Raw genomic sequence first — 15,088 nt, 5'->3', positions numbered from 1 at the left:
TTCGTCAATCTGGCCCAAGGACTCCTATACAAGTTACCAGTGACTCACCTCCTTCATGCTTCCTAGTGTTAGAAATACATTATACAGTTATGTATTTATCTTTGTATATTATGTACATGATCCAGATATATTTTTTACACTTTTAGTAACACATGTAATTTACTTTAGTGTATATTTTTTTGTATATTTTGTAAATATAGACATGAAGACAGTTTCTTTGTTTGCTTAATCCTTAGTTACTTGGTTTTAAGGCTAATTTTTCCATTTGTTGGGTCGAATATTTTCTGCCTGGATTATTTCAATTCATTTCCATACTTTATTAATATACACAAGTGTGTGATTAAGGTGACAACTCTTGATGAAGAGAGGCACAGAGTATACAGATATCACCATTACTATACAAAGAGGCTATACAGTCTTATATACGATAAGGCGTACGAGCACCTCCGTATCGTAGCTCTATATCACTGGGTATAATCTAGCTGGAATGACTATAGCAATTGCAGAAAATAATGCTAAACATAGAAGTTAAGAAAGCCCAATCAGACTATGGCTTATTGGCGTTGTGTGTATGTAAAGTGGCAGTTGATATATTGCAAACAATTACAGTACTCCCATGAGGCTTCTAGGTGCAGAATTACGTTTCCACAACAAAATCCAAGTCAGACAAGTATATTATACTGCAAGAAGCAACCAATCGGCCAGAACAGTGGAAAAATTGTAACTAGTGAAGAAAATAACACAAATTAACAAAGTTTGAACAAGATAAAAAGAAAATTCGTTAACCGGACGCTACAGAAAACGGGTCAGCTTCACAAGCGTCAGTAAAACTTGTATTTTATACGATAAGTAACTGTACCCTGGTTTAACACTATAGCAAAACTATATATACACACAAAACACGGGGCAACAGTATAGTTATATAATAGGGGAATCCAAGATAGCAGTTGGATTCTAAATAACAGGAATCTCAAAATATGGAAACCCTCAACCTATTCTAGAATTCTCCAACCAGACAGCAAACCTAAACGAAGCGATAGGATATGGACACAAATAGGTGTATCCTGCTTCTGTGTCCACCAAGAATTTACTATAATCCTGATCTATCCTCAGGATTTATGCATACTTGCTGGTTGGTTAGCAAGTAATTGTGAAGGGCGGTAATAAGCCTAAAACCCAGCAAATACCAATTTGCCGTAGACCTCCCCGGAAGATCAAGCCTATCCCACGAGAAGACGCAACACTTGAGGAATTATGTCAGTATGAAGAAAGTGTCTCAAAGTCTTCAGAGACACGGATCTCAGCGCGGAACGTGCCGCGTGTTCCAAGAAGGCTTACATGTTCTATAGCTACAATATTTTCAACACTCCATTAAGAAGTAACATGTTCTTGGATTTCTTATAATGACAGTCCGATGTGGAGCAATCTATTCAAATTGATGAGAGACATTCCTCATTTACATAATTGCTCTTTAGAAGCCAGGTTAAATTAACATGTATTTATGCAGATAAGGGTAAAATAATTCTAGCACAGAATCAAAATGGTGTAAGTAGTACTTCACTACTACTTACAAGGCAGAAAACACGCTTTAAAGATGTATCGATTCGTCTTGAATAGTACATCTCCTTATGGTCAAAAACTGCTGTATTATAAATCATAGCGACTCGCAAATTTGACGTGATGTACCGTTTTCTATCAGTGGGTCTTCAGTTAGGTTCGGACAATTTAGTACATCCGTTTAGTGACGTTAGGAACACTCGAAAGGTTGGGCTGAATATTAATGCAGAGAAGCAAAGTGGGAATATGCAGGACAAACTAAAATAAATTGCGGGTTAGGAAACAAAGTCAAAGACCAAGAAGTAGAATATTAGCACAGAGGAACACTGACAAACAAAAAAAACTTTTGTTGTTTTTGTTGTTACGCCCTGAAATGCAAATTTACAGCAGGGAAAGCTAAGAATAAAGGTCTATTAACCCACGGCTTCTGCCGGAAAGCGCCAACACCACCCGCCATTTAGAGGCACTAACGCTCCGGCTAACGACACTAAGTGTGGTAATGGTCATTGAAAGATCCAAATAATCCAACTACACCAGCTCTGAAATCTCTGGAATTGTAGCAATTTGTGTTTCAAACGTGCAACTAAAGGATGCTGTTCTGTTTTGTTGGTATATATAACGAAGCAAGAAATGCTGCCGTTTCAGCGTAGTGTAAACTATATCTGGGATATTTCCCCACTGGGATTATCCCGTCCCAACCGCATGAGGTAAATGTTTGCTATAAGGGATAAAGCCGCCTCTCAGGCGGACTTAATGATAGTCCAACTGTGTAAAGTCTTTTCTAATTCATTTATCGTGGTTTGGTTTAATGCCTATCAACCTCTAAAGGGTTATTAAGCCTTTCACCAAATATACTTGCGGGGTAACTAACAACCCCCCCCCCCATCAAGGTCAAATTACTGACCCCGCCCAGGATGCAACCCCTCAACAAGCTGATTTGTTAGTACCTACTAACTCCTAAGTACCTACTTACTGCTAGGTGAACAGGTGCATTAGGAAATGCGCCCAACCATTTCTGTCCCGCCCAGGACTCTTAAACCGGAATTCTCCATTTTGAGTCGAGAACGAAGCCGCCTGTACTACCGAGACCCTCCCATGATTATTATTATATATCCCATGATTACAGAGGCATTTTAGCAACGATGAATAACTGTCAGATTAGGTAGACTCCACTTGCCAATGATGGACTGGACGGTAGAGCGACGGTCTCGCTTCATGCAGGTCGGCGTTCAATTCCCGACCGTCCAAGTCCCATTCCTTACCCGCCGTCCCATCCCACATCCTTATATCCTGACCCCTTCCCAGTGCTATATAGCCGTAATGGCTCGGCGCTTTCTCGTGATAGTTCACCTGCCCTCCGATGCAAAAAAAAAAAAAAAACAGCTTACGATAGACATCTAGAAGTTTGCAAACCTAGGCCTAAGGAAATAAATTTATATTTAAGTTCAGCAATCTGTCCTCTGAAGTTGAGACCTCCTACAGCGACTGTGGAGGGAACGTACAAAATACAGACTATTTTATCCCAAAGAATCAGTTTTCGCACTATTGATTTTGTGAAGGTCCTGAGGAAGAATTCAACAAAACTTAACTTTTCCTAGGCCTAGTATCGTTTTACTAAATTAGGCCTGAGACTGCATGACCTTGGATTGGTTATATAGGCCATTCTGGTGGTGGTGGGAGGGGGGGGGAGGCAATAGAGAGGAACAGGTGAAGGGAAAGTTTGAAAATTGGAAATATAGCACAAGTTATGATAGCAGACGGGTTTACAGTAAAGCCGTTTTATTTTTGTTGTATATTTGGAATATTGGAATCCAATTTATTTTGTATTCCAATAGTACAAAACGGATTTTTGTTTAGAACAGCAATTCATATTTTGTTCTAACCATCCAAAGTACCTACAGGTACACACAGAAATCACAATGGCATGATGCATCAAATGAACAAAATTTTGACCATGTCGTAGCTCAGTCGATTAAGGCAGCGTCTGGGATGCTCCCGGACGCAGGCTCGAATCCTTGTCACTGCTCTTGTGGATTTGTTCGTTTACCTACAGGTACCATCATTTTAGGAGAATAGCTTGCCTTAGGCACAAACCAAAGTCGCGTATATTGTACCGTAAAATGTGTAAACTTGAACACAGTTTAATACAATATAGTTTTACAGTTTTACAAATACAGTTTTGTAAGCTTAGTATCCCTTTTCACTTGATTACAATGTAAGAGACAATGAGGCATAATCCTAAGTTACTTGAAGCATCTAGATTATCATGAAATATTGGCGGTGCTGTATTTGTAAAACTGTATTAAAGGGGAGGAGTAATTAGCAGTTAATACAGTAGGCAGTACTGGGTGATCAACCCATCCTCTGGTTACGCTCGCACCCAAAACAAGACAACCAAAACAAGACAACCAAAACAAGACAACCAAAACAAGACAACCAAAACAAGACAACCAAAACAAGACAACCAAAACAAGACAACCAAAACAAGACAACCAAAACAAGACAACCAAAACAAGACAACCAAAACAAGACAACCAAAACAAGACAACCAAAACAAAAACCACAAAACAAACAAAAAACTCGCAACCAAAAAATAATAATTTTTAACGCTTAATATATTTAAAATAGCTATTTTGTAAATATCAATATTATAATAGACTTAGGTCTAGGTTAGCTTGTATTTAGGTTGTGTTATCAGTTATCCGTATCTGCAGTACGCGGGTGAAAAACAGATATGCGATTTGTAAACAGACCAAAGCAGCATTATACAGCAGAAATCACAATAGCGTGATGCATCAAATGAACAAATCCACAAGGGCCGTGACGAGGATTCGAACCTGCGTCTGGGAGCATCTACAAAAGGTCTATTGGTCAATACGAGGCAGTTTCTATCCACCCAAACATATTCACACATTATACGCAGAAATCACAATAGCGTGATGCATCAAATGAACAAATCCACAAGGGCCGTGACGAGGGTTCGAACCTGCGTCCGAGAGAATCCCAGACGTTGCTGGACGTAGGTTCGAATCCTCGTCACGGCCTTTATGGATTTATTCAAAGCAGTATTGTTCAACGCAGGCTCGAGTATCGTCAGTCCATTTTGCGGCAGGATAGAAACAGCCTAAGCTACTCTATCCTTTTGAGATGAATTTGGTATCAATAAACTTGGACATTTTGCGGCTGGGTTAAAGCTAATTTAATCTTTGTTTATGAAGATTGAAGTGAAGTGAATAGATTGACTTAACCCAACACAGCCTGTTGGTTCAGTCATATCAACTGAACAATATATTGACCTGGGGCCAGATTCACGAAGCAGTTACGCAAGCACTTACGAACCTGTCCATCTTTTCCCAATCTTTGGTGGCTTTGTTTACAATTATTAAACAGTTAATGAGCTCCGAAGTACCAGGAGGCTGTTTATAACAATAACAACAGTTGATTGGGAAATTTTCATGCTTGTAAACTATTTAATAAATATAACCAAAGCCGTCAAAGTTTGAGGAAAGATGTACAGGTTCATAAATACTTGCGTAACTGCTTCGTGAATTAGGCTCCTGGCTGTTATATCCGGGTCATATCCTAATTGTTTCACTTTGATTTTTGGGAAATGGATTAACATAAAAGTTTGCAAAATTTTAGTTAGATAAATATATGTTCATTCATTAGACAAGAAACGTCAATAGAGCACTTAAACATTTAATATATGTACTAAACAATGTTTTACAAAACGTTATGACCTGTCGTCAGAAACACATAAAATTTCCAACATAAACCTTTTTCTGCTCAGGTCAATACTGCCTCCCAGTCTGCGAGGTCAATACTGCCTCCCAGTCTGCGAGGTCAATACTGCCTCCCAGTCTGCGAGGTCAATACTGCCTCCCAGTCTGCGAGGTCAATACTGCCTCCCAGTCTGCTCAGGTCAATACTGCCTCCCAGTCTGCTCAGGTCAATACTGCCTCCCAGTCTGCTCAGGTCAATACTGCCTCCCAGTCTGCTCAGGTCAATACTGCCTCCCAGTCTGCTCAGGTCAATACTGCCTCCCAGTCTGCTCAGGTCAATACTGCCTCCCAGTCTGCTCAGGTCAATACTGCCTCCCAGTCTGCGAGGTCAATACTGCCTCCCAGTCTGCGAGGTCAATACTGCCTCCCAGTCTGCGAGGTCAATACTGCCTCCCAGTCTGCTCAGGTCAATACTGCCTCCCAGTCTGCGAGGTCAATACTGCCTCCCAGTCTGCGAGGTCAATACTGCCTCCCAGTCTGCGAGGTCAATACTGCCTCCCAGTCTGCGAGGTCAATACTGCCTCCCAGTCTGCTCAGGTCAATACTGCCTCCCAGTCTGCGAGGAAGTCTGGCATTTTGAGGCTAAATTGAGCGGTTCGTTCTGGCTTAAAAATAGCGTCAGGGGAATAGGTCAAGCAGGTTGTCGGGGGTAGGAAGAGCTCAAGCCCCGAACATAAGGTAATTCACGTCTGTGTTGACGTATAAGACAAAAAAACATAGTCTGTGCTGTAATTAATGGATATACAAAAGACGCATTAAAAGTACAAAAGCGCAGAGAAGAGGAATTGGAAAAGTTACAGGTTTAAAAGGATTGGTTCGGTATCAGGAGTTAACACCTATCGATTATGGGAGGGTCATTAAGGAGACCAACAATGGCTTAATGACCACACAACGATAATACTTTAAGTCTGAAAATTGTTTTTAGCTAAAACTGTATTTCCAGTGTATAAAGGAACAGGGAATATCTCTGTATAGTCACGCTTTGAAATAAGTGATTGCATAGGTGTTTAACTCCTTTGGTGACTATGTTGATGGGAGTTAGACAGAGAATACATGAATTCAACACCCAACCCACACATGTCAAAATATAGGAACTGACGAAGTTTCGGTCCGCCTTGAACCATTATCGTGTGACGGACTGAAACAGTGTCACGTCCTGTATTTTCAGACGAGGATATTATGATCGAAATGAAAACAGAAATTTTGCTGGACTTGAAATTCCAATTTTGTTCGAATACACCTTTTCGTTCAGCGCCTCCCCAGCCCAGAACAAAAAGGTGTAGCAAAGGTGTATATGTTGGATAACTTTTGTGTTCTCATATAATCACTTCAGTCACCCTTTGTGGTGATTGATAACTGCCTATCGAATCTCCAACTATGCACATGAAAGCTAGAACAATATGTAGATATCCTGCTCAGCAGAATATATCCACGGCCATGATAACAAAAATAAACTTAACTAACTCCACTAGTAACAATTTCTATTGTAAAAGTGAAGGGTAAAGAATAAGACCAATTAACCCTAAATTCTTGAAGCAGTTATCCAGTATTGCTCTCCTATATCAAGTTATCCAATATTGCTATCCTATAAACTGTTATCCTATAACATTGCTAATTCGATGGTCACCGCGGAAGACTAATGACAAGTATAATCCCAATTATATTACCGTATATTATATCTCTACAATTAATACATTCAAGAATTTTGCAAAATATTTATTTACGAAAATAAAGTAAAAAACATTGTAAGCAAAAAGTCATAGTGGAAAATGTAATAAAAAAGTCTTGAGCGGGCCACATACTTGGCCATTTCCGGGTACAATATATCGAAGTAACAGTCTGGTGAATCAAGTGAGGCACAGAAAGATCTGTTCTGAGCATTAGCAACAGTAAATAAGAAATGTAGCAGGAATAGAACACTACGGTGTGTAGAGTGAAGCCAAGAGATATACCGAACTGGGTAAAGACAGGTGGGCCCCCAGGTCAAGGCAGTAAAGACAGGTGGGCCCCCAGGTCTAAGGCAATAAAGACAGGTGGGCCCCAGGTCTAAGGCAATAAAGACAGGTGGGCCCCAGGTCAAGGCAGTAAAGACAGGTGGGCCCCCAGGTCTAAGGCAGTAAAGACAGGTGGGCCCCAGGTCAAGGCAGTAAAGACAGGTGGGCCCCCAGGACAAGACAGTAAAGACAGGTGGGCCCCCAGGTCTAAGGCAATAAAGACAGGTGGGCCCCAGGACAAGACAGTAAAGACAGGTGGGCCCCAGGACAAGGCAATAAAGACAGGTGGGCCCCCAGGACAAGGCAGTAAAGACAGGTGGGCCCCAGGACAAGGCAGTAAAGACAGGTGGGCCCCAGGACAAGGCAGTAAAGACAGGTGGGCCCCAGGTGAAGGCAGTAAAGACAGGTGGGCCCCCAGGTCTAAGGCAATAAAGACAGGTGGGCCCCCAGGTCTAAGGCAATAAAGACAGGTGGGCCCCCAGGACAAGGCAGTAAAGACTGGTGGGCCCCAGGACAAGGCAGTAAAGACAGGTGGGCCCCCAGGTCAAGGCAGTAAAGACAGGTGGGCCCCCAGGTCAAGGCAGTAAAGACAGGTGGGTCCCCAGGTCAAGGCAGTAAAGACAGGTGGGCCCCCAGGTCAAGGCAGTAAAGACAGGTGGGCCCCCAGGTCAAGGCAGTAAAGACAGGTGGGCCCCCAAGTCAAGGCAGTAAAGACAGGTGGGACCCCAGGACAAGGCAATAAAGACCGTGAATGATCAGTATAAAATAAAGTTTGGCGTGTACCTGCCTGTTATTTTCCTGTTCCTAAACTGTATTTTTTCTCCCCCTCACCCATCCCTTTCCACCATTTCTCTCCCATCTATTACCTTTGTCTTTGTCTCTCTTTGCCTGTCTGTTTCTGCATGTATGCCTGCGTCTATCTGTCATTCTGTCTCACCTGGATGAGGGTTCCGGTATTTTCTCTACTCTCCAAGCCCGGCCCGAGGCCAGGCTCGACTTGCGAGACTTGGTCCAACAGGCTGTTGGAGTGGCCCGTAGGCCCCCCTCGTATCCACTACAACCCGGTTGCTCCGGCACTTCCCGAGGGGAAACTGTCTCATTTTAATCTTGAAGACGTCCATTGTTGTTCCGGCATTATTTCTGATGTTCGCTGTGGGGGTATGTTGAACCACCGTGAATCTCTGAGGTTCAGTATTATCTGATTGTACCTGTGCCTTTATGCCCGTCTGTGTGTCTGTCTCTGACTGCCCCCGGCCCATCTCAAATCCTAATCCTGACCCCTTCCCAGTGCTATATAGTCGTAATGGCTTGGCGCTCTCTCCTGATAGTTCCCTTCCCTTCCTTTTCTGACTGTCCTGTTGTCATCGTCTCAGTCTCACTGTTCTCCACTTCCTCTCTATCTCATTACATTATTTCATCTATCGCCTGAGCTGCGTTCCAGATGAGAGTCTGGCCTAGGAATGAATGATTGCCGAGGGAGTGATGGTGTAAAGAAAAGGTTGACCAGGATAAGGCTGGTGATGACTGAGCGCCTTGTGTTACAGGTTCCAACTTCCGGCACGTCCGCGAATTTGGCCCAAGTGGGGATTCTCGAGAACATTGGTCTTGTGTAACAGTAAGCACCTCCAACATCTCTCCAATGGTGAAGGCTCTGATGAACTGACCCGTCCTCCCAGTCTTCAAGACTTGGGAGGAGCCTTAAGCACAGAAAACACTGTTTGAACACCTGATGTTCAATGAACCTCTGAGGTCCTCGGCTGTTCAATATCCTCCCAGCAAGTATAGAAAATATTGCCAGAACAAAAGTGTACTTTAAGAAACAAATAGTTTCTTGAAACAAGTGCTGGGCCAACCGGTTGTAGTGGATATGTGGGCCTGCGGGCCGCTCAAAGCAAGTCTGTTGGACAAAATGATCTCAAGTCAAACCTGGGCCCAGGATGGGCTTGGGGGGTGTGGGGGATGTGGGAGGAGGACTCCCAAAACCTCTTCCAGGTAAAATCCAGGCAATACATGGTTCTCCCCTTGTCCAAAATTCTGATAAATGATAGGTGTCCAGGAGTGCATATGGGGGTGAACTTTTGCTTTATATAAGGATTCTGCAACCCTTCATGTAGCCTTTAGTATAAATATTCCCATATACCTAATGTATTTATAAAACTGAACAACATACACAACCCTTCGTGAGATCGGATGCGAGGATGTTAGCATTGAATTCTGTTCAGTACAACAAGCGAATCCCATTCCAGCAGCTAGTTCGGCTGCCACTCTCTCAGAGTCCTAGTTGTGCTTGCGGGGGTTGAGCACTTCTCCTTCGGCCCGCCTCTCAACTGTCAATCAACCAGTCTCTCTTTACAGAGTGCAATCTCTCCTGCAGAAGGTGACGGCGGACCGGCAGCACACCATCTACTCCCTCATCAACTGCGAGCAAGCCTTCAGCAACTCCTGCAGGTTCGGTCTAGAGCGGTACCTCATCCCCCTCAAGTTCCGGTCAGACCTGGTCACCCAGACCCAGCATGACGTCCTCTTCAACAACCTGGACCAGGTGAGGTGGTAGAGAAGGGTCTTGGTGGGGGTGAAGGGGGGGAAGGTGGAGGTTGTGAACAGTTGTGAGAGAAAGGTTGTAGGAGACGTGAGGGAGGGTAAAAGATTGTGGAATAGGGGAAGGGGAGAGAGAAGAAAATTCCAGGCCCTTCCCTGCTCCAAGAATTTAACATGCTCTATAGAAGGGAATTATCAAGGGAAAGCGCCAAGCCTATATAGACTATATAGCACTGGGAAGGAGTCAGGATAAGGATTTGGGATGGGATGAAGGAATGATCCCCCAACCACTTGCACAGTCAGGGATTGAACGCCGACCTGCATGAAGCGAGACCGTCTCTTTACCGTCCAGCCTAGTCCAGATATTTATTAAATATAACCTCAGCATTTATAAGTTATTTCATTAATACGAAAAGTGGGATCCAATTCATTAGGAGCCATGGACGAGAGTCAAGGCTCCAGAGTTTGGGCTCTAATACGGTGCAGTCAGTGCTAGTTCTGATCTTGTTTTAGTCTTAGTCAAACACAAACTTTAAAGAAAAACATTCAATTCGCTCCATTGTCTGTGTGTGCGGGAAACGTGTTTTTTTAGAGGGGGGGGGGGGGGGATCATACAGGGCTGGAGCCTGGCCCCCCTCATGGGTCCCCCCCCCCCTTGGTGATGTGATTATAGTGTTCTGTGGATGTTGGAGAGAGGGAAAGTGGGAAGTGAGTGAGGAGAGAGAGAGAGGGGGTGGGGGGTGATACAGGGGAGCATTATGAGGAAGGTGGGGGTTTGGGTGGGGGAGGGGGGAGACATGAGATACAAGTCTTTGGAATATAAATTATTGCATCAGTTCAAAGAGTATGGTACCACTGAAGCCTCATCTGAGGAGCGTCTCTCCCTGATAACCTACACAATGTGTTATCTTAAAGATGTTCAAAGGAACGTCTGTGTAGTGAGGAGGAGAGGGGAGGGGTGATGGCGGGATGTGAAGACGTATGCGCCAGGGTTCAAAACGTCAGTAAAACGATGTACTAAATTGATTGAACCTAACCCAACCGAGGACATACGAAAATAAAATGGGACGTCACGTCATTTTGGCGAGCCGATGTAACTTAATACGTCTGTTTTTGGCCCTAGGGGATTTAAATGTCAAAATTTGTAGTGTGTGCATGTGTACATGCTCGTCCTTGTGTGTGCGTACATATGTGCGTGTACTTATATCCATGCGCGAATGTATGTGGGGGAAAGTTTGTACTCGCCCAAGTGTGCTTGTGGGGGATTGAGCTTCGACTCTTTAGTCTCACCTCTCAACCGTCAAACAACTGGTGTACAGACTCCTGACGAGCCTATTGGGCTCTTACCATGTCTACATATCAAAGTTGTGTCCAGAGTCAGCCTCCACCACATCACTTCTTAATTAATGCATTCCATTTGTTAACTATTGTGACACTTGACAAAAATCTTCCTAATATCACGTGGCTCATTTGGGTACACAGTTCCCACCTGTGTTCCCTTGTTAGAGTACCACGTATACTAAATAGTCTGCCTTGATCTACCCTAACAATAGGCTTACAGGCCGCGGGTTAGGTATGTTGTAAATCAAGGTTCGCTGGTTTAATAATATTCGTCCATCAGTGAACCTGTATCACATGTATCAGTAAGCGGTTACCCCGGTCCCTTGAGAACTTCTCCATCTACAAATCAATATATAACTGGCTAATTCAAATACAGAAAGAAGAGCAATGGTCTCACCAACTGCTGGAGAGGTTGGGGTACACCACACTGGTTCAGGTCTTGACCGAACGAGCTCTCGACCCGCGACCACTGGCGGGGCTCAGTTCACTAACGAAGGACGACTAGTGATCCATACCGGGTCTCGTTGCTGGTTGATAACGACCCTTTGCTCGGGAGCATTGTCACTAACGCAAGTGACAAGCGTATCCTCACCTCTGGTCTTACCACATTAATTTATTAGTCGAAATAAACATTTGTATTTAACACGAAAATTTTGATTTAAACCCTTTATTTATGATAAATACCAGAGTAAAATGGAACATAACAAAGCATTCCGACTACCCGGGTACGGAATCCTGGCCTTGTCCGGTTAGCAGCTAGCCATTTTAAATCGTAATAATTTATTACGATTTAACGCCATCTGTTGGCGTGAGCAGTAGCTTAGTCAACCCGGTGGAAAATGTTTCAATGACTTTCCACACACTCCATTCTGTCTGTTTTCCAAGTAAAGGCATGTTAGTTAGGCATGAACCCGCCCCCCCCCCACCCCCACAAAAAAGAAAATCATATTATGGAACGTTTTTAAGATATTTAAAAATCACAAATATTTTTCTATCTAGTTTCGCAATATCTGATTTTTTTTAATTAACATGCTTAGGTATATACAACAAGCTACCTTATTCTAGATAAGATTACAGCGTGCAGATAAAAAACTAGCTATATGTTCATCTACTATCCCCATCTCACAGGATAGTCATACATTGAATCAGAAGAGAACATGAAATATGAGGCTGATTTATTAGCCTACACTCGCACACTCTAGTGTTACGGGAAGCCACCAAGTTACGTGTTAATTCGTCGCACCAAATTAAGACTTAAATTGTGTGTTAAACTGCTGTGGAGGGAAACGAGGCCGATAATAGTTGGTGTGGTTTTGGTCCCGGACTACACGACTGGCGGCAGGAGGTGTAACTCGTCCTCGACTCAAGTCCATTCTATCCAGCGGTCGACCCCACAGACTCATTCATCAACTTTTACATGCTGTTCACTCAAAACGGGAATTTTCTCAAATATAAATTAATATTATAATATATTAGCATATTGTACACATATAGGCATAGGTTAGGTTAGGTTACGTGTTTAGGTTCTGCTGGCGATTACTGGTATTTATAGTTCGTGGGGTGAAGCATTTACAGCGTTGTGCTTCGAGCAAAATTCGTCAGTGAAGCACTTGTTCCGGAAGTGTTCGAACGCAGCCCGTCCTCCAAACAAAGATCCAAAAGAGATTCCATGCATCCGCCAAACCCCCTGTTTATGAATGAAAAGCGATTTACACACGACTCACAACTGCTGACGTTCGAACATATCCGGAACAAGTGCTTCACTGACGAATTTTGTTCGAATCACAACGCTATAAATGTTTCACCCACGTACTACAAATACAAATAATCGCCAACAGAACCTAAACACCTAACCTAACCTATCCTATGCCTATATATGCACAATATGCTAATATATTATAATATTAATTTATACTTGAGAAAATTCCCGTTCTGAATGAACAGCAAGTTAAAAATTATGAATGCGTCTGTGGGGTTGACCGCTGGATGTAATGGACTTGAGTCGTGGACGGGTTGTCGAACGTCAGCAGTTGTGAGTCTTGTGTAAACCGCTTTTCATTCATAAACAGGGGGTTTGGCGGGTGCATGGAATCACTTTTGGGTCTTTGTTTGGAGGACGGGCTGAGGAGGTGAGAGACAATCAGAGTCGCCGACCAAGATAATGAGTTCACCTGTGAATCTGGGCAGAGTCAGCCGCCGTCCTCATAAACTAAGGCCCCCCCCCTGAACGTCGCTCTCCGTTCGAACACGTAAGAGCTCCAACTCGGCAAGCAGTGTATTTACCAGCCCGTCCTCCAAACAAAGATCCAAAAGTGATTCCATCCACCCGCCAAACCCCCTGTTTATGAATGAAAAGCGGTTTACACACGACTCACAACTGATTTCGTTCGATCACTTCCGGAACAAGTGCTTCACTGACGAGTTTTGTTCGAACCACAACGCTATAAATGCTTCACCCACGTACTACAAATGCAAATAATCGCCAACCAAACCTAAATAACTAACCTATGCCTATATATGCACAATATGCTAATATATTATAATACTAATTTATATTTGAGAAAATTCTTGTTTTGAATGAACAGCAAGTTAAAAGTTATGAATGCGTCTGTGGGGGCAACCGCTGGATGTAATGGACTTGAGTCGAGGACGGGTTGGTATTTACATAACACCTAGAAGTCATGGAGAATTTTTCTACCCTGGATGAGACGCCGCCTTAAATATCACAACATATGCAACAGTGCTGTGAGGTGCAGGATTATACTGAATTTGAAAGTCGGTGTTGATGGACATTTGCCGATATAAATTCGTGAGTGCATGAAGTAGTTATAAAGCTCAAAGTACCTCATGCCATTTGGCCTGAGATCCCTGATAACAGGGCAATCGCAGATATTGGAGAGTTTGTCTCAGCTCTTGTTCACATAGTTTATAATTGGAATGTTCACCATTGGGGGATTCATTACCTGCAGCCACCTGCCATAGATATCAATATCCCAGCCTAATTCTGGCAATGACAATACAACACTGTCTAGTTGATGTTTTACGCGGAGTTGCGTGGTGACCACCGGCCGGGTCGGACGCTCCTGAGGTCTCTCCGCACTGGCTAGTGTTTACGTTGGGTGACTGCTGGTTTGCCCTGCTGGTGGTGGTTTGCCACTGACAGGGTGACGTTTGCCTTAGCCATGGGGTCGTCTCGCCTTCCAGTGCAGAGGACATTGTCGGCTGGTCTGGCATTTACGGTGCCGGTGGACCATCCATTGGTTGGTGTCGCCCTGGTGGACGTGCTTCATGTGCAGCTGTCGGACCTGGTGGGCATCCAGCTGCTTCAGGGCCACCGTGCTGTGGTCAAGTTCCGCCTCCAGGCTGCCTTTCAAGCGTTTCTCGAGCGTTGTGAGGGGCGTGTTTACCCTCTCCCTGATTCAGCTGGCTCAGTTAAGGTGGTGAATCTTAGTGTCACCTTGACGTCTGTGGCGGTGCATGGTGCCCCCTTCGAATTTCAGGACGACTTTTTAACCTCCTGTTTTGAGCGATTTGGGACAGTGTTAAGTGTTCGTTGGAACAAGGTCGTTGCCGGGCACTGTGTTGGTATGCTTGACGGCTCTCGCACCCTGACAATGTCGCTGAAGTGTAGTGTACCGTCGTCGATGTCCGTGTTGGGATACACGCTCCGCTGCCAGTATCGGGGTCAACCGCGCACCTGTTATCGGTGTGGTCACGAGGGTCATCTGGCTGCGGCGTGCGACGTGGGAGCAACTGGTCGGGTGCATGTTTTTCGTGCGGAGGATTTCCCGCCCTTGTTACGTTCGGACGGTTCTGAGGACGGAGTAGGTGCTGTGCCTGAGGCGCCTGATTGCCTGTCTGCTGCTCCGCCTGTTG

At 44.1% G+C, this 15,088-nt stretch overlaps 2 protein-coding genes across 2 annotated transcripts in view; both read left to right on the top strand.

Moving 5' to 3' along the window:
• LOC123769539 (uncharacterized) overlaps positions 1-11,717 on the top strand; it is a 128,219-nt gene extending 116,502 nt beyond the window's left edge. The window contains exons 15-16 of the mRNA XM_069316925.1: positions 9,708-9,875; positions 11,589-11,717. Coding sequence (XP_069173026.1) covers positions 9,708-9,875; positions 11,589-11,717 — 297 coding nt within the window. The remainder of the gene's footprint in view (positions 1-9,707; positions 9,876-11,588) is intronic.
• The window catches only part of LOC123769546 (uncharacterized), a 180,521-nt gene that overhangs the window by 1,727 nt on the left and 163,706 nt on the right, over positions 1-15,088 (top strand). The window contains exon 2 of the mRNA XM_069317058.1: positions 9,708-9,875. The gene's annotated coding sequence lies outside the window, so the exon portion shown is untranslated. The remainder of the gene's footprint in view (positions 1-9,707; positions 9,876-15,088) is intronic.

This window comes from Procambarus clarkii, chromosome 86 (assembly GCF_040958095.1).
Source record: "Procambarus clarkii isolate CNS0578487 chromosome 86, FALCON_Pclarkii_2.0, whole genome shotgun sequence".
NCBI classification, from domain to species: domain Eukaryota; kingdom Metazoa; phylum Arthropoda; class Malacostraca; order Decapoda; family Cambaridae; genus Procambarus; species Procambarus clarkii.
The sequence above is the reverse complement of the archived record's forward strand: the minus strand, read 5'-3'. Positions and strand labels throughout refer to the sequence as shown.